This window comes from Notothenia rossii (genome assembly GCF_949606895.1).
Source record: "Notothenia rossii genome assembly, chromosome: 8".
In the NCBI taxonomy this organism is placed as follows: domain Eukaryota; kingdom Metazoa; phylum Chordata; class Actinopteri; order Perciformes; family Nototheniidae; genus Notothenia; species Notothenia rossii.
In genome coordinates this window covers 67,273,437-67,294,344 of record NC_136906.1, presented here as the reverse complement: position 1 = coordinate 67,294,344, position 20,908 = coordinate 67,273,437, and the positions used below count along the sequence as shown (strand labels likewise).

Genomic DNA, 20,908 nt, shown 5'->3' with positions numbered 1-20,908 from the left:
CTTGCGTTTATATATAAACACCATTACATTTTTGCTATTGAACCTCAGAATGAGAACCAACCACTGTCAACCTCAACATACCCCATATGGAGAACGCTTGGAAAACATGGAGAGTTTGTAAAAACAAAGTCCACAATAATTTGAAGGGTTTTGTGTCTTGCGTGATCTCCCCCCCCCCCCCCCCCCCCCTCTTCACTATCCACACCACATCAGGCTCCTCCCTCGCTGCAGCCGCAGCGGTTGGGGCTGGCTAATTAGGGGGTTGCCACGGGAACGGAATGGCAGCTTAGCCAACGGGTGTAATGACAGGGTGAGGGAGGAGGGCGGGGTCAGATTATAGGCCTGGGAGTATGCTGAGTGGAGCTCAAAAAAGAAAGGAACAAGAAGAAGTAGAGGGGGACAGAATGTGAATATGAAAGATGTAAAGAACATAATGGAGGCCATGAAACTCTGAAAATAAGACTAATAGTTTAGATAGAGCTAAATAGTGCATGACTGGTGAGAGCTGCTGTTACAATTGAGACGACAGAGGAGTTTAACATTTTTGGGAATTGAGGGATTATAAAAGTATGAGTGTTTGAGTGAATGACTAAGCATGTCTTGCTCAGTGGTTCCCACATAGAGGTTTGTGTACTCTGGCATGGACTGTCTAACATGCGCTAACACTCGTGTGTGTGTGTGTGTGTGTGTGTGTGTGTGTGTGTGTGTGTGTGTGTGTGTGTGTGTGTGTGTGTGTGTGTGTGTGTGTGTGTGTGTGTGTGTGTGTGTGTGTGTGTGTGTGTGTGTGTGTGTGTGTGTGTGTGTGTGTGTGTGTGTGTGTGTGTGTGTGTGTGTGTGTGTGTGTGTGTGTGTGTGTGTGTGTGTGTGTGTCAAAAAAGGTGTCTCACAGCCCACATTGGAAAGACCCAGCCAGCGGTCACCATGGCAACAAACAGGAAACGGTGTGCAAGTTTTTACGCAGCTGAGCCCGGTCACCCTGACAATTCTGTCTTTCCTCCTGTGTGGCCGCTCCATTCTTCAAAAGACAAACATCCAGTTGGACTGTGGCTAAGAGTGGACAAAAGGAGCTCAGAAACTCGAGGAGCTCGGTGTATTTCAGCCTCTTGGTTTTGGGTCTTTTTAACCACATTATTTTAAGGCCCAACAATCTCAACTGTGTCATCATATCAGCTTACACTTGGAAAAGCCACCACTGCCCAAAACCACAGTGCAGAGTCCCCAGTTTGCCTCACATTCGCAAAGCAATAATAATAGTCCCACTTTGTCCTGCTTGTTTTGGTCCTACCTAAAATTAAACTCGGGCCCTGTTGGTGTCAGCTCCATGTAACACACTCACTGTTAGCTGGAAACTGAAAGACCTATAAAATACTTACTTATCCCTTACTTGTATACATTTGGCATTCCTCTTAAGTCAGACATGAGTCACTGGTATTTCACATGAAGGTGATTCACTCATTCCTCTCTTGGATTCTGCAACAGGCTTCTCTGGCATTGTTTTAAACAGCTAATGCTATTGCCAATACTGTCTTGACGCATACTTTCTGTTGCACAGACCAGAAGAAAACGTCTCTCTGTGGTGTCTATTTGCAAACATTCAATTGCTTTGTGCGACGCCTTAAGCACAGCTCTTCTTACTTTCCTTGGATCGATGTGTTGAACTGAAACCCATCATGTTTTCCAGCTTGATTTTATAAAAGTGGTGTTCAGAGACAGTGTGGCTAGTTGGAAAAATAACATTAACCACTAACCAAATTCTCCTGAGTTCCTGAAGGCTTATAACAGTTCTCATTCTACCACCCACTATGTCAGGGTTAGGGGTTTTTTCGTAAATTTGAGCGGGTAGACAGGCTGGGGTATGCCATCTGAGAAAAGACTGAAGAGTATACAGTCATGCCAGCAGCTTTGTGAGGATTTGCTCAGGCACAGTCAAAAATCTCAGAATGCTAACACGTTCTCTACCGAACAAAATTGTCGACGCCATGGTGCTATTAAAGAAAAAAACAGGGAAATAAAAAGTCCTTAGGATTTATCTACTGGGTACCACGAATGTCTGTGAAACCATTAATTGCAAACCATTCAATAATTGTTTAATTGTAGTCTGGATCGTAGTGATGGACCAACTAACAGACAGATATTAGTAGCTGCTAGTGTGGCTATCAGTGTCAATCTACAGCACCTCATCTGAACACATATTTCTTTCTTTTCTTTTCTTCTGTTCCTTATTCCCTTCTCTCTTTCTCTAGGTATCAGTATTACCTGCAGGTGAAAAAGGCAGTGTTGGACGGACGCCTCCACTGCACAGTAGAGCAGGGGATCAGGCTAGCTGGCCTAGCAGTACAAGGTGAGGACACACACACACGCGTGCGCGCACACACATATGCACACACATATGCATGAACAAACATCTCATGTGAATAATCTACCAGAGGGAGACAGGCAGCATAAGGGAGAAAGAGTGAGCACAAACTCACACTTTCTCAGGTCATCTCAACTTCACTACCTAATATGGCTGCATACCACTGGGAGAGCCCAGTCCACTTGAGTTCCTATGGTATCAGTCAACACACACACAAACACACACAAACACACACACACACACACACACACACACACAGACACACACACACACACACACACACACACACACACACACACACACACACACACACACACACACAGACACACACACACACACACACACACACACACACACACACACACACACACACACACACACACACACACACACACACACACACACACACACACACACACACACACACACACACACACACACACACACACGCACACACTCCATCTCCTCGGTCTTGTTCCTGGGTGCTGTCTGTGTCTCAGGGGGAATGTAAACAGACAGTTAGCTTATCGCTAGTTCCAAGGTTAGCCTTCGTAGCATCAGGAAGACACTTATCTGGCATGAGGTTAGGTTCCTCCGCTACAATTACTTTTATCCGACAGACAGCAGAACACTACTTAGGATGCCCTCACAGGCCCTATCTGGCAATGGAGACGGTGTGCAGGTGGACACATAACTGGTGTGATGTGGAAATTATTTTTGTCACACTTTTTTTAATAAATGAGGTTTAACCTCATCTTATGAACAATGTAGATACAACTTTTAAAATGAAGAACAACAAAATCATGTACAAATATATTTATAATTGCTAATGCATAGTCTGTTATTACAATCTGTTTTCCCTCCTGTTTTCAGTTTGTAAAGTCTTAAAACAATCCATGAATACAACAAAAAGAAATACATTCTATGTACAGTTATGTGATTTTTGTAAATTGTACACATGTGTTTGTATTTTCTAGCGGACTTTGGAGACTTCACTCAGTTCATGTCCCAGGACTTCCTCCGGGAGTACGTGCTCTTCCCTGTGGTGAGTTCTCAAACCTTCACTGTTGAAATACATGTGTGTTTCTTTGCGAGTCTGTGTGTGTTGCCTAAAGGCACACATTCTTGTGTCACCACTGTACCCCCTCCCTCTGCATACCTGATTGACAGTCAGAACACTGGCAACAAGAATCTGAGTGAGATAAAGATCTAGTGGATACAAACTGAACACAATGTTACTTGGCACAGCTACCGATGTTCATATCTAAACTGAACCCAGGACAACTGCACTAACTGACTACAGTTTAGCTGCAAAAGCATTTGACAGGTGGAGAAAGTGACAATGCTTTAGTAAATGCTTGAACTCTTTCTTAACCTTCCCATCTTTGTGTAAATAATCATTCATCAACTGTTACTTTTCTTATGCTCCTCTTTTTCTCCTATTTCTTTGTTGATGACTGATGTGATCCCTTTTTTCTCAGAACTGGCCTAATGGAGATGAGGTGCTTGAGGAGTGGACCCAAAAAGTCGCGAACGAGCACAAGAGTCGCTGGTAAAGCTTAATTTTATGTTTTTTGTACATTTGTGAAAAAAAGAGAGGAAAAGGATTGTCTAAGTACCAGATGTTTAATGTGTTTGCTCTTTCCAGTCGAATGCAGACTGCTGAAGCAGAGCTTCTGTACATCAAAGAGGTGGAGAAACTGGACGGCTTTGGGCAGGAGAGCTTTCCGGCTAAGGTAGATAAAAACACTACACCCCCATCCTCCCACACAGACACACACACCTCTACAGAGGAGCCTGTTACTCTGATCTTGAGAAGAGTTTTCTTTGTCCTTATTATTTTCACTCTTCTTTCACAGGACAACTACACCAATGATATTTTTATCGGTGTGTCTTTCATTGGGGTGTTTGTCAAACACAGAAATGGCCGATCCATCATGCTCCACAAGTAAGCCCCCCACTCTCCATCATATCTATCTATTTCTGACCCTATCCTTGATCATGAGGTAGTAGGGCTAATAACAATAAAGAAATAAATAAGAATGTTTTTGAAGTTTGTGTGGGAAAATTCATCCTTGTGTGCATTTGTTTGTGTTTCCTTGTGTATGACAGGTGGAAGGACATTGGTACCATAGCGCACAACAAGTCAGCCATCACAGTGGAGATAACAAGCAAAGACGACACCATCATTTTTCACATGGTGAGTGTTTAGTCTGTAGGTGCTCTCAGCACACACACACACACACCACACACACACACACACACACACACACACACACACACACACACACACACACACACACACACACACACACACACACACACACACACACACACACACACACACACACACACACACACACACACACACACACACACACACACACACACACACACACACACACACACACACACACACACACACACACACACACAGGCTTTATACAAGGTTTCTAGTGGGATGTTAAACAAAGAAAACGCACATCACATTCCCAGATATCCTTGCACACAAATACCGGCTCTTTATTTTCCATAAATACAACCGCTGTGTTAATTTCAAATATTAATGTTTTTGTCTCTGTGTTTGTATCTGCAGGAGGATATGGAAATGGCCAAGTACATCGCTCGTCTTTTTACGGCCAGACACAAATTCTATAAACAGAACAAGATCTGTGCAGAGTGAGTCCCGAGGCCAGCTGAAGGCCGTTACAACACTTATAAATCCAGTTTAATATATAAAACAGAGTTTATTAACCTTTTGAAGGCTATGTAAAAGAATGAAATACCAAAACAAATGGTATTATCTTGAACTGTTGATACAGAATTAATGGTTCTTTCAGTTTGTAAATAATCTTCAACGTTTGTGTCTCTTAAGGCCGACTCACTCACCTGCTCAAATCAGGAGGAGAACCACCTGGACCCACCGCCTCTCTCTGGTACCGTCTGCAGCACTTGCATGCTTTGTTGTGGTTCATTTTCATTGGTTATTGCTCGCTGGTTTGACACAGTGTATAAATGAGACCAAAAGTCGGAGGACAGACGGCCAATTTAAGAGGGAAGACAGAAACGGCTGTGGTTTGAGATTTGACTGCTCTCCCACTCAGGGCGGCACTTAATTGTGCCATGGAGCCTCAGTTTGAACGTGTGTTGGTGGTGTGGTGGGTGTTGTTGGAAAGTTTGCAAGGGTGTTACTTGGTGTGATTTCCGGTGCGACAATGAAGGCAGTGATTTGTGCGACTCCCTCCCTGCTGGCCAGACAATGGCTTGGCTAAATGTGGCACAATAGCTGTTCATTCAATCCTCTCCAGCACTCTGTTGTCAGTCTCGGGAACCACAGGCATTGCTGAATGACAACTCCACGGCCATAGAGTTGATCTTTCACCTGTTGAGTTAGGATATATTGCAGTGTGACTCACTTAATGGCTGCTCCAATATTTGTAGATAATGATAATGTCCATTGCTTAATGGAGCATTACAAATAACTGCTTCTCCTTAATTGCACTTAATGTGTTTCTTTATTCAGCCGCGGCCCCAGTCCTGCAACTTCCAGACAATGCATTCCCAGTATGGAGAGCATCATCAGGACACACAGAGCTCTCAAGGTACGTGTAAAACACACACACACACAAACACACACACAAACAGCTTCAGTAGAGTACGTTTTGAACCCTCCGGCTCCCTGCTTTGACCACAATGTGAGTTAAGATTGGATCCTTCCTGGTGATTGAAGCAGTTGAATGGAGCTAATTGTGTCTTTCCCATCAGGCTCGGTGTGACTCACAGCCCATTTATATTTGAACAATCTCCCAGCCAATTAGAGCCCAACGTTTGGGGTGCAGAGCAATGACCTCATTTTGTGCTTCACTCTTTCATTGACTTGTTCACACACTCAGTCGGCCTTTTAATCCGAAGAGCTTCCCTCTTGTCGGCTTGTCAGTAAAACAGAGCGAGTGGAAAAATATCCAGGGTGTGCTACTATGTGTGGGTGTGAGATCATTCTGTAGTGTGACCTCAGGCTTGAGATTATGTATGTCTGCCTGCTTGTGGGCTCGAGATAGTTTCACATGAGAGAATGCTCTATTTGTTGAGTAAAGAGGAATGACATGCATACCACTGTCTCCTCCATAATGGTGGGAAGAAAATATTTCTAAGCTTTCCCTCTCAAGTTGGTCAACTAAGGGGATCAAATGTTCCGATTTCTTACAAAGGTTGTTGGTGCTGCAGTGCAACCAAACGCAAACAATACCCAATTTGATAGATCAACGCCAAACCCAATTGAAACATGCTCCACTTTGAAATAACCAGGTTTTCAGAACTTCAGAAATGTAGTCCATATCATGTCATTTAATCCTGGTTTAGTTCCTTATATGTAATTTCGTCAGATTGAATGAATTTCATTAATTTATCTATGACTTTTTGTCGGTCCCCCATGATCTTTAATTTGTTCTATTGTTTATGTACTGAAGCTAACAACTTCACTAACAGTTTGGACCCTTGGTTTGAGATGTATAAAAAAGATATATAACAAATTATAAAATGTCTTTCTCTTTTGATCTTTAGACAGCATCTTCCATGACGAAGCCTACTACAAGTCAGAGACTAGTCTGGATCGCTGCCCGGCGGAATTTCCTTTCCGAAATGGTACCGTGCCCAATGGGAGCATGTACAGCAGCCCCAGCCTGAGCTCCCTCAATCACTCCCAGACTTTTGTCCCCCCCTCGCCCATGTCCTCCAACCTCAGCATCCCCGGCAGCGAGCTCATGCGCCCTGACTACATCCCCAGTCACCGCCACAGCGCCATCATCGCTCCGTCCTACCGGCCCACGCCCGAGTACGATGCTGTCATGCGGCAGAAGCGACGCATGCTACCCGCTCACCATGACCTCCACAGCCAATCGCTACGAAGCCTGAACATCAGCAATGCGTGTGCTTACCGCCAGCCTGAGGCTCTGGTGTATAGCCAGCCAGAGATGAGGGAGAGGAGCCCTTATCATGGCCTGGGGCCCAGCCCGGGACCTTACGCACCACAGGTACAGTTCATGTGGATGCTCTATGTTTGTTACATTTGGTGTTCATATCTACATCTCACACAGTTTCTCTATGAATGTTCACCTTGCAGATCAGCTACAGTAAGCCAGTGTCCCATGGCCCTCATCAGGGAGGACCAGCCACCAGTCAGGGCCCCTGTCATTCTCCCTGCGTTAATGGAGGGGGAGGCGGCGGTGTGGGTGGAGGTGTAGGAAACTCCATCTCTCACACTGTCAGCACACCTGAGCTGGCGAATACCAAACAACAGGGGAACGTGGGAAGCTATGCAGTTACAGCGAACGTGCTGAGAAACCACATGACGCGCCCTCCTCCACCCTACCCTTCCAGCTCCTTCCGCCCGGCCACCAGCACCCCGGACCTGGCCAGCCACCGTCACCGCTGCATCGGGGGCAGCAGTCCAGAGCTGGTGACCCGCATGGTGCAGTTGTCGGTCAAGACCTTCCAACCAGACAGCTCGGCCGTGGTGCACCAGTCCCTGCAGGAAGTAAGTGAACCGTTAACGGCAGCTGCTAAGCACCGCTCCACCCTGGGCAAGAGACACAGCATGGAGGTGATCAGCAGCATGAGAGGAGGTGGAGGGATGGATGGCCTTGTGATGAAGGGTATGAATGCTCCCCTTCATCGGAGGAACACTCTCAGAGAACATGTGATGCCACCTCAACCCCAGACTCATCCTCAGCAGCCACAGGAGTTGCCCATGCAGATGCCTGTCCAGAAAGCCTCTGAGGTTTCTGTCGCGCCACCTGAGTCTGTGGCCTACCAGCATCAAAAGACTCTCTCCAATGCTACCATGCTCATACACAGTAGTGAGAGTGAAGAAGAGGAGGAGGAGGAAGAGGAGAGGCCTGAGTTGGACGTTCAAATTCCTGGTCTCAACGAGGGCATTAGCGCTCAGCTCCAGGCTGCTCTGGCCAAGCTGCCAAACAAACCCCCTCCGGACTACCCTGGCCCTCCTAGACCTGCGAGCAATGTTCAAATCCGCAACCACAATCACACTCACCACCACAACCACAATCCAGGCCCGCATAGCAACCAGGGACACATGGACCCAAACCAAGCCCAGGGTCGGGCACTCAAAGCCGGGCATAGCCCCGGGGGTGGGGGGCCTGGAGGTGGTGGTGGAGGTGGTCCATCTGCTGGTGGGACACTAACCCGAGGGGACCAAGGTGGGGTGAATGGGGCAGTTTTAGGTCCCTCCATTTCAGAACCGGACCTAACTAGTGTGAAGGAGAGAGTGAGGAAGGAGCCGGTCAAAGAGAGGCCGGTGTCGGAGATGTTCTCTCTGGAAGACAGCATCGTGGAGAGGGAAATCGCTCAGAGGGTAAGACAATCTTTACACTGTTTATCTTCTACAAATGTGCCAACATATTTTTATAAACACGTGCTATTTTTCAGTGCTGAAATTCTGAGTTGATCAACAGACTTCACATCAATGTTGACAATTGCAAAACCAGCACTTATTGAGGCTTTCAACTTTCCAGATGTGAAGATTTGCTGCTTTTCCCTGTATTACATTATTTTAAATTGTACACTTTAGCAATCTACAGAAAATATTTCAGGTTTATTGCCAAAAGTATTACAGTATTTAAGCATTAAATAGATTCCAGCATATACAAAGCAGCAAAAACCGGGTTTTTATTGTTGTATATTAGTGATGTAGAAAGGAATGACATGTACCCAATCGTTAAAGAAGATGTTGAATAAAAGTTAATCAACCTAAACTTCAATGCAGCCCATTATCCTGTACAAGGCAAACATAAAAACACCACCATATTGCCACAGTCTTTCAGTCTGTTGTTTTGCTAGCTAGTTCCATAGCTCCTGATTAGCAGTAATCTGGGGTTCAGCACCTGAGAGAGTAGCACTAGGCTCTGAGTCCCCCCAGGCCGCTAAAACCCTATAAACCCCTCAGATTACCCTTTGTGTTGGGTGTTCTTGTTTATGCCGGCTCTCTTTTATGGCACAAACATTTGACACAGCAGCCAGGTATAAGTTAAAAAATATAATCGCCATAAACCTGTCTTGTTCAAAAGTTACTTGTTGTGGCCGCTGTTTATGGTGTAAATCAATCAAATGTTCCCTCAATCCTGAAGTCCAAAGCTTTTATCCCTCAATGTCAATGGTTTTATCTCATACCTAGAGGACACCCCCAGTGACCCCCAAGCTGTTGTTTTGACTGTCCCACAGGGAATGAAAGAGGTGGAGCTGTCCTGGAGGTTTAATAGCATCAGAGATTAGGAGAGGTAATCCTCGGAGGAAGGAGGGACCGCTCAATGTGGGTCAGAGTTTGGCTAGCGCGGTAGAGAGGAAGAAAGACAGGGTGACAGAGGAAGCGTGTGTTCTGTGAAGAAAAGGAAGCTGAAGAGGTAGGTGGGGAAAAAACTAAGAACTGAAAGAATGACACGTATTTTCGAAGAAGGACAAAACAAGGATAGGAGTTGAGTTGAGGTCAAAGTCAAATGGATAAGAAGTTGTAAGTCTGCTCTTAATGGGCTTTACATTTCTGTTTACACCTTTGGTCAGAATATCAGGGGACTGGTACGGCCAGGTTTGCCCTACAAACAGGACACACACACACACACACTCGTTAGCACGTCAAATTCTCCCCACCTACTTTACGCACTCACATGTGCACGCTCACTCATTTGAAGCCAGCGCAGGTCAGTCAGTCTTGCAATGCTGCCGATGCCTGTAACCATGACACCGGGATTTTCCTCTCTCCTGAAGACGCTGGAAAGACAGAAGATGTCCGTGGACTCCATGAAGAGGCCGCTGATGATGGCCGCCCTCAACGGCCTCTACGTGGCCCGAATGCCTGTCTCCGAGAGTCCTGCAGAAGAAGGGGCCAAAGCGGCTACAGACGAACGGGTAAGATGTTTGCTCTTACTAAATATATGTGAAGCCCTTTGAGTTTTTCATATTCCAATGGTTTCATCTGTGTTAGAGGAAGTCTTTTTAAAGATCTAGCGATGGGCACCTTTTGGTTTGTTTTTCAGTTATACAGTATGTGCCGACTTCAAAAGATGATGTTGTTATGGTCGCATTTTCTTCTTGCTACTTAATGACAGTAAATGTTACTCTATGCTAAACCTTCTGGGATGTATTATAATGAGAACATAGTAGGTTTATTATGATCCTTTTATGGTACAATAGTTAGAAAACAAGCCCTTTGAAGCTCTTTTTTACTCCCACTTGCTCAGAGACTTAATAAACCTATATAATCACACCACAATTATACAACTGTTGCTTTTCTGGATTACGACTCTTTTTATTCAGATAATAATTCAATAAACTTCAATGCCCAAAAAGCTGTCTTAAAAAATGTAAATGTTCTGATTAGAGAACCTTTTGTCAAACTTACAGGCTCCCCAACGGTTGCAATGATGAACTAAGATGAATGTTGTCGCTGTGAAACTCAAAAGGGGCCTCTGATGGTCACACTGTTTAATGCATTTTGTTTTCCAATTGCTGTCTGTTGCCTCTCTTCGGAGTCTGGAGGTGTGAAACGCAGCCTTTGTCCCGACCGTTGCTAAGCTAACGGGGGCAAGCCCTAAGTGGGCTGTGGAACGCGTGGCATGGTGGTGCTTATCGCCTCTAGGCCGGCGGTATGTTAAGAATGTGACCCGAGAGAGAGCGAGCCACACAGAAAGAGTGATAGAAAAAGAGCGAGAGACTGAGATGCGGCCCTCTCAAACACGACTGGACTAATAAACATGTCCCTATCAGGATGAATACCAACGCTGCACATTCTGCTCTTTCACAGCTGCGTTGATGCATGCTTTGAGTTCTTTGATATTATAGCCAGTGAGCGGTGACGAACGTTTATAAATGCAGACGTGTATTATAATGAGATTTCTGGATTCTTCTGGTCTGAATAGTCTTTGGTATGGTGGAATGTAAACGGATAAAAGCCCCTCGGAGACTGAAAGAGAAACCTCTGAATGACTAACACCCTCTCCTTTCTCTCTTTCTCTCCCTGTCTCTCCAGTGTAAGACCTTGGAGTTGAAGCTGGAAGAGGAGCGGGTCTTCACTGAGTATGAGCAGGTGCCCAAGAAGAGGACAGACTGTGTGCTCACCACGGCAACTCTGCCCGAAAACACGGAGCGCAACCGTTTCCGTGACGTCGTCCCCTACGAGGAGAATCGAGTCGAGCTTGTGCCAAACAAGGAGAACAACACGGGCTACATCAACGCCTCGCATATCAAGGTGCGCTTGAGAAGTCACGGACTCATGGAAGAGGGAATTTGAAAGGATGATTATAGATCAGACTTGTAGTTTTATTATTCATAGACCTATGAAAACCAAAATGTAAGCTTTCTCACGAGCCAAGAAAAACTAGCCTTTGTGGCAATACATTTTTCAGGAACATTGCTTATTTAGCTTAAGTAGCTAAATCTATAAAGCAAACACTTGATCGTTAGTTGGTTCATAGATAAACCAGCGCCAGTCAGACCTCAAAACAGTTAAATGAGAAAGTTACAGTTCTTTCTTTGTCACATCCTTCACTTGTGTCTTGATACATTCACCCAGTTGCTTTAATCGATAAACGTTTTCTCCTTAGCCAAGAGTAATATTTGTTTTGTTAATTTGTGAACAATTTTATGAACGAATATAACAACTGCCTCTTTAGATAGATAACATCATACTCCATTGAATGCTAACTGCTTCAAAATGACAGCCTGGATTTTACATTAGGGTTCAAGGTTCTTTATTTGTCAAACGAACATAGCTACAGAGTAGTTATGTCGATGAAAGTCTTAGGTCACAGGCTTCTCCAACAGTGCAACACAATAATACAGAAAAACAGAAAAATATAGTGCAAGTAAATATTAAAAAGTAAATACAAAAATAATTAGACATTAGACTTTTATCATCCGTCAGGTTTCTGTGTGAGCAAGTATAGAGGAAAATAATGATATTGACTTTTAAAATAGCCATATTTCAACAAGTGTTTTATAAGATCCAAGTTCATGTGCTGAACAATTAGTCTCAAAGTGCTTAGCAACACCCACATCATACACCACAAATTGAAACGCAGAGCATAAACTCAACACATTGAGCTCCCTGCTCGTCTTTGTTGTGGTCATTCCTAAGCGGCAAAGGGTTTGGAGGAAAGGATGAAAGGAATCTGTCGAAGGCTGTTTGGGCCTTTTTAAGCTCTCAGAGCTCGTGGAATTCCCAAAGAATGTGGTCCAAACTCCAAACCCTCTTAAGTCAACCTGAGCTGCTCTCACTAGCCCTCTATTCATGCTTAGTTGCAAACAGTGTGTGCCACAAGCTCGTGTGTCTGCATGACTTTGCATTTCACCAGAGCAGCACTGAGTCGCTGCCTATCGCCGTGTAACCCTCTTACTTTCTCCCGTCATTTAAGGTAACTGCCAAAGAACAAAGGGCCTGGTTTATTCCCCATCCCTCTCCTAATACAGTGTTTACAGTCACAAGGTGGCCTGAGGAATTAGCCGGGACGTGCTCATTATGTAATGGCCCTCTGTGGTCGGGCTGTATTGAAGATGCTGTGGGTTGCCTTGTGATTATTAATGAAGGAGACCAAAGGAAAGCTAAAGAAGAGGGTTTTAGAAATGAGAGAAAAGACTCAGTCTGTGGTGGGAAATGATGTTTATACTGCCCTCCGGTGGTGGTTCTGTCAAGCCGTATAAATACGCTTTTAACATCTATATTTGAACGTTTGAATTGACTAATTTCTGGCTTAAACGTGAGCTTTTATTCTATTAAAACGTGTTTTTTTAATAAGCAGGTTAGCTTGTTTACCCATATGTAGGCTGATTATTGTTCACATTGCAGTAAAGAGATGCAACAAATAGCTGATTAATTGATTAGTTGTTCGACGGAAAAATACTTTGTTATACATTTTTTATGTAATCTTTTATTTAAACACATTTCAAGTAAGGGATTTCACATTTAACTGAGTGTTTTTTGGGTTTAGGATAAACAAAACCAGATATATTCAGGGCAACCCTTACAGATTTTGAGAAACTGGAATCATCATTAATGAATGAATCAAGAAACCATCAGTAGATTAGTCGATAATACTAATAATCACCTTGCTACTGTCGCTGTGTTCTCCATGTGCAACAGAACACTAATTGATCCTTTATTTGTGTGTGTGTGTTTTCCCAGGTGATGATCAGAGGGGAGGAGTGGCACTACATCGCCACCCAGGGCCCGTTAGCCAACACCTGTGCCGATTTCTGGCAGATGGTGTGGGAGCAGGGGGTCAACGTCATCGCCATGGTTACTGCCGAGGAGGTACATACACACATATGCCCACACATGGCACACGCAGATGTGGATATTTTTCACCCGCCAACAGCTGGTGTCTTTCTGTGTGAGAAATAGGATAACAGTGAGAGTGTATAACTGTGTTTCTGTTTTAATGTTTAAGTGTCATGAGAATCACCATCCCCTTCTTCTCTTGTTCCGTGCAGGAGGGTGGCAGGCCCAAGAGTCACCGCTACTGGCCAAAACTGGGCTCCAAACACAACTCGGCCACTCATGGTAAATTCAAGGTGACCACAAAATTCCGCACGGACTCGGGCTGCTACGCCACCACGGGGTTAAAGGTCAAACACCTGCTCTCCGGCCAGGAGAGGACGGTCTGGCACCTGCAGTACACTGACTGGCCTGAGCAGGGCTGTCCCGAATATGTCCAGGGATTCCTCTGTGAGTGTCTTCATTATCATCATCATCCTCAGTCTGTGTGAATGTACCTTTTATTAAGACTTGCCAAGAAGTAAAAAACAATCTAAATGCCTTTATTACTCTAGGACATTTTGTGAAATGTACTTTCTTGAAAAGAGATATTACAGTCATTCATGTTGTGAAAAAGTAGCCAGAGCCAGCAGGCAGTTAGCAGCCTAGCATGAAGTCTGATAGCAGTGGCTAAAACTACCAGAACATCCACTCCATACAAAAACCAAGAGGTCAAAAAACTGTAATTCATGGTTTTACTTTTTATTAGTCACGCTAGCTTCTTCCCTTACTGCAGATTTGAAAACTGAGTTAAACTTACCCTCTCCAAAAGACAGCGCAGTGTGTAAATGTGTTTCCTTTAGAAGCAGCATGGGAGCAACAAAGCAACCCATACACACATTAATGCACACAATGTTGACAATATTGCTTACTGTACATATTTTATATTCTATAATTTATTGTATTCTATTTCAATGTAAATTACTGCTTTACTTTATTGCTATCTTACTATATTTTTTATTACAGTATTCTTAATATAGTTAGCTATCTGTGTTAATTTTTTTACATTTTTGTTTTTTTATTACTTTTATGTATGCACCACGACACCTAGTCAAATTCCTCGTACGTGTGAACCTACCTGGTAATAAACCCGTTTCTGATTAAACTGAATCTCTCTACAGCCTACCTAGAGGAGATCCAGTCTGTAAGGAGGCACACCAACTCCATGCTGGACACCTCAAAGAGCCTCAACCCCCCTGTGGTGGTCCACTGCAGCGCCGGGGTGGGTCGCACCGGAGTGGTCATCCTCACTGAGCTCATGATCAGTTGCCTGGAGCACAATGAGGTGGGTGCACTTTCAGGGAGGGTCAATTATGTATTAAAAATATCCTAATGAATACACACCTTACTTTAAGTGGGTAAAAATCACAAACACAGGTCATTTGTTTTGCAAATCAAGCTTTTGCAGACCTTGTGACATTAAAAAAACATTGGAAGTATATTTGTTTAAAGGATACACATCATTTGCAAAACTATAAACACTTTCTCATCCAAGTATGCACACTAGGCAAATACAGATATGATGAGTATATTTGGCTCGATGTATCCTCTATCAGTGTAACTCTGGGTGTGTGTTTTTATAACCATGATGCATATGGGCTTGTCACTGCTCAGAATATTGTAGCTCAACAGACACACACTTCTTCTCATCTCTATTCATTTCTAATTTTCCAATCACCTTATTTTGTCTCCTTCCCTTCAGCCTGTGGAGGTTCCCACCATGTTGTCGGAGCTGAGGCAGCAGAGGATGCTGATGGTGCAGACCATCTCCCAGTATAAGTTTGTCTATCAGGTGCTCATTCAGTTCCTGAAGAACTCCCGCCTCATCTGAGCCGGGATGCTGACCTTTGACCTTACATGACGTGGCAGAATGGAACTCCAATGGTACTTCAAATTGGCATGAGAACTGTACAACAGATGCAGTGTTACCGTTCACTGGTTGGAAACAAATACAGAGATTCATGCTCAGTTTTAGATGTTGCAGTTTGTGGAGAATCTGGTGGATTTTCCAGACAAAATCACCTCAAGGGAGGCAAGGATTTGTGTAGGCTTGTATAGAAATCGAACACCATTTCTCCTCATGTGGTTCTTTGCCCCCTGGGTTTTACTCTTGGACCTGCTCATGGAGAATGCACGTGTGTGCGTTCTCCACATGCAGGTGTCTGTCCTGGAGATTTCATACCATCAGATCTCTGGTTTCAGGTTGAAAAGGTGGCCTGCCTGATACATGTCTCATTCATAATTCAGCCATGATTAGAAATGGCACTATGCTGCATGAACAGTAGGTGGCAGCAGTATTACTTCTATTTTCTACACTCTGAAAGAGTTTGCCAAACAAAAGTATTCCTTAAACCACTCTTCTAAAATGTTCCTTTTATTTCTGACAGAGTATTAATAATACAGCAAATATTTACTTTAACATTGTAACAAATGTTTTTATTTATTTCTATCAACATTGTTTTCGCCTTCACCATTAAACGGAGCATTAACAAGCATGTCGATCCTTTCCCTGTGGATTTACATTTTTCCTCCTTGAACACGTCTTAATTTTTACCGTAGTTCTTTTGGAAAGCCTTCTCCGTCAATTCCAAAAGTGTCACTAACGCTTTCCTTGACTCATTTCTTCTAAGGTCCTGCTCCACATGCAAACAAACAAAGTGCTTTTTAACAGTCACTTGTTTCTTGAATCACAGCTCCCTTTGTTTTGTCACTTTTCCCACTGAGAAGCATTTCAAAAGTCTAAAAAGTATTTGTCCAAATAAATGGAGAACATTTATAGATATCATGGCACTCGCAGTAAATAGAGAATTGTTTCTGATACAACAAATACTGTACACGCTGTGTTATTGTGCCTTATTGAAACAAGGAGAAGACGTTTCCTTGTTTTAGGGTCCTGGATGTGTTTTCAAAAGTGAAATCCTTTTTTTTACCTCCAAAGATTAAATCTTAAAATCGGTATTTAATAATTTGTGTTTGTTACAACATTTCAAATCGTTTGCCGACCTCTGAGGTAAAGATTTGGCAGTATGAGGTGGTTTGGTTTTGAAAGGACGCATGACACAAGTGACTAAAAAAACAATGGCCTTTAATACAAATCTGATCCAAGCCTATAAGATGACTTTGATGCTATGTTCCTGGTTCCTGTTTATAAAACTTCACTTCTTTCACATTCAATCTTCTTTTTTATTCTTCTGAATCGTGATGCAAAGCCAGCCATGTCCAGATTAACTTTGTAAATAATGGGCATGTGAGAAAAGATTTCTACAAATGTTTTATATAGTTTCTTCTTTTGACTTGGTACCCTAAAAATACCGCAACATAATAAACTATGCATGCATTTTTATATTTCAATGTATATATTCTCAAATAAGTATAAGCTTTATGCTCTCTTGACATATAAGTGTTTCTTTGCACTTCTGTTCTCTTTGTGACAGTATTTTCTCACACGGCATTCCACTGTTTGTTTATATTTAATTTTTCCCCTTCATTTTTCTTTGTGGCAGAACTCCCAAATACGTTTCAAAGTATGTGTACATATGTTTTGTATATGCGTTTTCAGTGCATAAAGTCTTTTGTTTTTCTCTCCCCAGACATGTATGAACCTGTCGTACTTGCTTATTATGCAATAAAGCCTTATTTTCTTTAAGACTTTGGCCACAAAGGAATTTATTCTGGAATGCTTCAATCATTCCCTTTATTTTGTACGCGTTGAAGAGGGTCTCTCACAGTATCGTAGAAATGTATTGGCTCAGAGCAACATGAGTAAAAATCAGATTTAGATTTTGTGCTGAAAAAGCAAAAATGATCCTGGATTCAAAAAACATAAAAGTTCTTACACACATTCTCTGACGGAAAAAGTCCAAAAGTCCCAACATATTTTTATTGCTTGAAACTTTGCATAAAAACATGAACGCTAGTATCTTTCCTTCAGGTCCAAAGAGATCAGAAAGGGCCTTCAGTTCTGTAAAGTTCTGTATTGATTCCATTCTCTTTTGGTCATTTTTTGGTAATTTCTTTGCGCAGCTCTGTCAAGTAAGAGTGATTCTTCCCATGAGCCACCTCCATTATGGCCATTGCCTGTGAAGAAGAAATATATAAATGTACAAACATCTTACAGCATGTTAAACCCAGTAAAAATGCTGGCATCTATTGATTGGTAATTAATACCCGTTAGACAGTTTACTTTTACGGCTTCCATTGTTAAATTAAAACATGGGTTTTGGCAAAAAACACATTTTGTTTCCTCTTAAGTTATTGGAAAAAGTTATAGCGTTGTTACCAAAATGTATATTATATATTTATAATGAATTTGAAGTTGTTCACTGTATTAAAAGGGCCTCTGAAATGCTTTATGTTAATATACAAGTATGCTGTAAAAGGTCAGCAGGTCATTTTACCTTCTTGAGAGCAGTGACTCCCACTGAGTACCTCTCCATGCCCATGTACAGTCTGCCCAACTTCAGGTACATGGAGGACACATTTAAAGAGTAGGGTGGATACAGCTTGCTGAAATGGAAAGAGAGCATACATAACTTAGCTGTTTTTTAGACAAGAAAATAAGTCTTTAAAAACATTGCCATAGACATCAGTAAAAGCCCTTCAAAGTTTCTCATTACCAGTAGTGTTTGAGGATCTTCTCGCCGTATCTGATGGCCCCCTCGGGATCTTCCATGTAAAGACAGACCCCCATGGCCTGGTACATCATGTGAAGCATGTAAACATTGGCGTCATCAAAGACAGCTCCCATCTCGTCCAGGCTCTGCTCACACATCTCCAGCAACTCACTAGGGGGTGCCACAGAGTCAAGGACTACAACAGCTCCATTTGAGGCTTTAGCATAGACGTTTTTAAAGAAGTGGACAATGACGTCTCCCATTAGTTTGTGGACTGCTGTTTTGAAGACTTGAGTTTTACACGCAAGGTACACTTGGAAATAGATGCTTAATCGTCTATTTTACTCTAAATCGGAACATCGTTTACTAAATGAACACCGTGATATAATGGAGAAGTTACACACTGATTTTAGACAATGAACTTATTAGGAAAATGTTTTTCTGAGGAAGTAAAGTGATAAAAAAAAAATAGCATTTTCTCATAGACTTCTATACAATCTTACTTATTTTTGCAGGCAGTGGTGACAACCCCTGCTGGCTATCACTGGCACTTCACTTTTCAGAGCTGGAAGTTTCCACTTGAAACATCAAAGTGCCTGAGATGATATAATCAGACTTGGCTGAAGAATATCACTGGATGTACCAGCAGGTTATGCACAATAAGTGCAACACAAGAGTTGTTATTAAGTGCCATTAAAAGGATATTCTTTATCTGTTTGAAAGCCCGGAACTCTCTGATGGTTTTCCTGGCGTAGCGCACCATGCTGCTGATGACCTCTGGCTCTATGGGGTCACTGCGCTTACGTGCTTTTAACTTTGCCTTGTCCTGCAGGAAAAGACAGGACAGAGAGCACATTAATCAACCAAACTGTAAGGCTTTGTTTCTTATTTTACACAGGAATTACAACGGCAACTGAATGATTGTATGAGCACTTATTGTGGTGTCTTACTTTGGACTTTGTCTTACATTCCTGGCAGTCACAGGAGAAGTAGTAAGACTCTCTCAGCCTGTTGTTGCGGTCGTCTGTTGGATAGAGCAGGTCGATGTAGCTGATGAGCACCTACAGAGGGAGGAATAACACACATCATGAAAGAATCCTTAATAGTGCAAACTCCCCTTTATTGCAGATTTCCTTTGACTTGAATGTCTCAATTTACTCCCAGATAGGTCCTTAACTAGAAGTTGCAGGGTCAGTTTGAGAATAGCCCCACAGTCTCTTCAATCAGCTGCTGAATACCACACAGTACTGTACACCAGAGGTCATGCTGCTAATAACAAAGCCTATCTTTGACTGTCTCACAAGTTGACATCTCCTATCCCATTCTTTACTACTTTCTCAACCATAATATATTATAACCCAAACTACCTCTGTTGAATATATATACTAGATTCAAAACATTCTAATTTATTTCCACATTTTAGGGAATAATTTGACATTTTGACAAATCTGGTTGATCGCATTCTTGCAGAAGGTATCGATGAGAAGATTGACACTACTCTCATGTCTTTATGGTAAATAAAAAGCTAACAGCAGCAGCCTTTTTGAATAGCTTAGACTGGAACAGGGCAACAGCTAAAGTAACAACCTAATTCCTACACGAAAGTAACCTGTGGCATCTTAAAGACAAGACTCAGGAAGTTCAAAATGTAGATATCTTGTCAATTCTCAAATATTACTGGAAAATAAAATGAAGTATTTTGTCATTTTAATACAACATTTTTGTTATTTACTACTTCAGAAGTAGTTTAGTAACTCTTTTTTATTTGGATTTGGCTCAGGCTGCAAATTGTGTTGTATGGAGCATCACCGACAGACACGTTTCACACTCTCGTAATAGACACAGCTCCTTTCTCCACACACACTTTGACCCAACCCCCTCTATTGACAGCTGTCCCCTTTCCTCACTTCATCTCCAGGCTGCATGTTCTTCACCGCCCGAATCTCAGCCGACGTCCCGTTGTATGTGACTATGACGCTGGGAAGACAGCTGTGGTTTATTAATGCCACACTGGGGAGAGACAGAAACAAAAAGGAAAGATACAAATTAAAATCCTAGCTCAAATGTTTTGTAATTTAAAGAAGCAATAAGAATTGCCAACTTATTGTTACTATGAATGAAATAGATTGCTAATTTGAAAGTGCTTTAATACTTTGCTACTGCACTGAGAGAGGTCTTGAGTGTTCCTAAAATATGTGACCGTGTATTTAATCTTGGCGGCAGCTGGAAATAGCATCAAAAGGAGCTGACAGGGCAAAATCCCTTTCTCACTGCAAGTTTTAAGATCTCCGGCTTCTTTGGAAGTCTGTTACATATGCTCTGAATACTGACCCTTTAGTTGTAGCATTTAGCAATAGACTAATACTGTATATGGCCATTGTTAACCAGTATTTTTTTTTTATTCAAGATGAAGACCTGTGGTTCAAATCAGATAACCAAAAATAAAATGAGGCAACTTACAGATCTCCAAAGAAGCAAATAACAGAAAAACACTACTAAGACATTTAGAAATACAAAAGAGACTGTGTGAGGACTGAGGAGGGAAGAAGATACTCTGTAACATTGTGTACCTTTAAAGGTGTTGTTGAAATAGCACAGGATTAAAATCTGCTTTTATGC

The 20,908-nt window shown here is 42.6% G+C and overlaps 2 protein-coding genes across 2 annotated transcripts in view; one reads left to right on the top strand and one right to left on the bottom strand.

Annotated features, from left to right (window-relative positions):
* The window catches only part of LOC307014923 (tyrosine-protein phosphatase non-receptor type 14-like), a 37,819-nt gene extending 20,497 nt beyond the window's left edge, over nt 1-17,322 (top strand). Inside the window, exons 4-20 of the mRNA XM_079643184.1 lie at nt 2,244-2,341; nt 3,334-3,401; nt 3,838-3,908; nt 4,005-4,092; nt 4,216-4,304; nt 4,469-4,556; nt 4,953-5,035; nt 5,232-5,292; nt 5,880-5,958; nt 6,917-7,386; nt 7,476-8,726; nt 10,133-10,273; nt 11,394-11,612; nt 13,545-13,673; nt 13,853-14,087; nt 14,798-14,961; nt 15,379-17,322. Of these exons, the coding sequence (XP_079499310.1) occupies nt 2,244-2,341; nt 3,334-3,401; nt 3,838-3,908; nt 4,005-4,092; nt 4,216-4,304; nt 4,469-4,556; nt 4,953-5,035; nt 5,232-5,292; nt 5,880-5,958; nt 6,917-7,386; nt 7,476-8,726; nt 10,133-10,273; nt 11,394-11,612; nt 13,545-13,673; nt 13,853-14,087; nt 14,798-14,961; nt 15,379-15,507 (3,463 nt within the window). The 3' untranslated portion in view covers nt 15,508-17,322. The remainder of the gene's footprint in view (nt 1-2,243; nt 2,342-3,333; nt 3,402-3,837; nt 3,909-4,004; nt 4,093-4,215; nt 4,305-4,468; nt 4,557-4,952; nt 5,036-5,231; nt 5,293-5,879; nt 5,959-6,916; nt 7,387-7,475; nt 8,727-10,132; nt 10,274-11,393; nt 11,613-13,544; nt 13,674-13,852; nt 14,088-14,797; nt 14,962-15,378) is intronic.
* Nucleotides 17,323-17,537: 215 nt separating this feature from the next.
* LOC307016253 (N-lysine methyltransferase SMYD2-B-like) overlaps nt 17,538-20,908 on the bottom strand; it is a 5,759-nt gene continuing 2,388 nt past the window's right edge. The window contains exons 3-8 of the mRNA XM_079645292.1: nt 20,197-20,343; nt 19,240-19,350; nt 18,995-19,115; nt 18,293-18,467; nt 18,074-18,182; nt 17,538-17,753 (exon numbers count right to left, since the gene is read on the bottom strand). Of these exons, the coding sequence (XP_079501418.1) occupies nt 17,673-17,753; nt 18,074-18,182; nt 18,293-18,467; nt 18,995-19,115; nt 19,240-19,350; nt 20,197-20,343 (744 nt within the window). The 3' untranslated portion in view covers nt 17,538-17,672. The remainder of the gene's footprint in view (nt 17,754-18,073; nt 18,183-18,292; nt 18,468-18,994; nt 19,116-19,239; nt 19,351-20,196; nt 20,344-20,908) is intronic.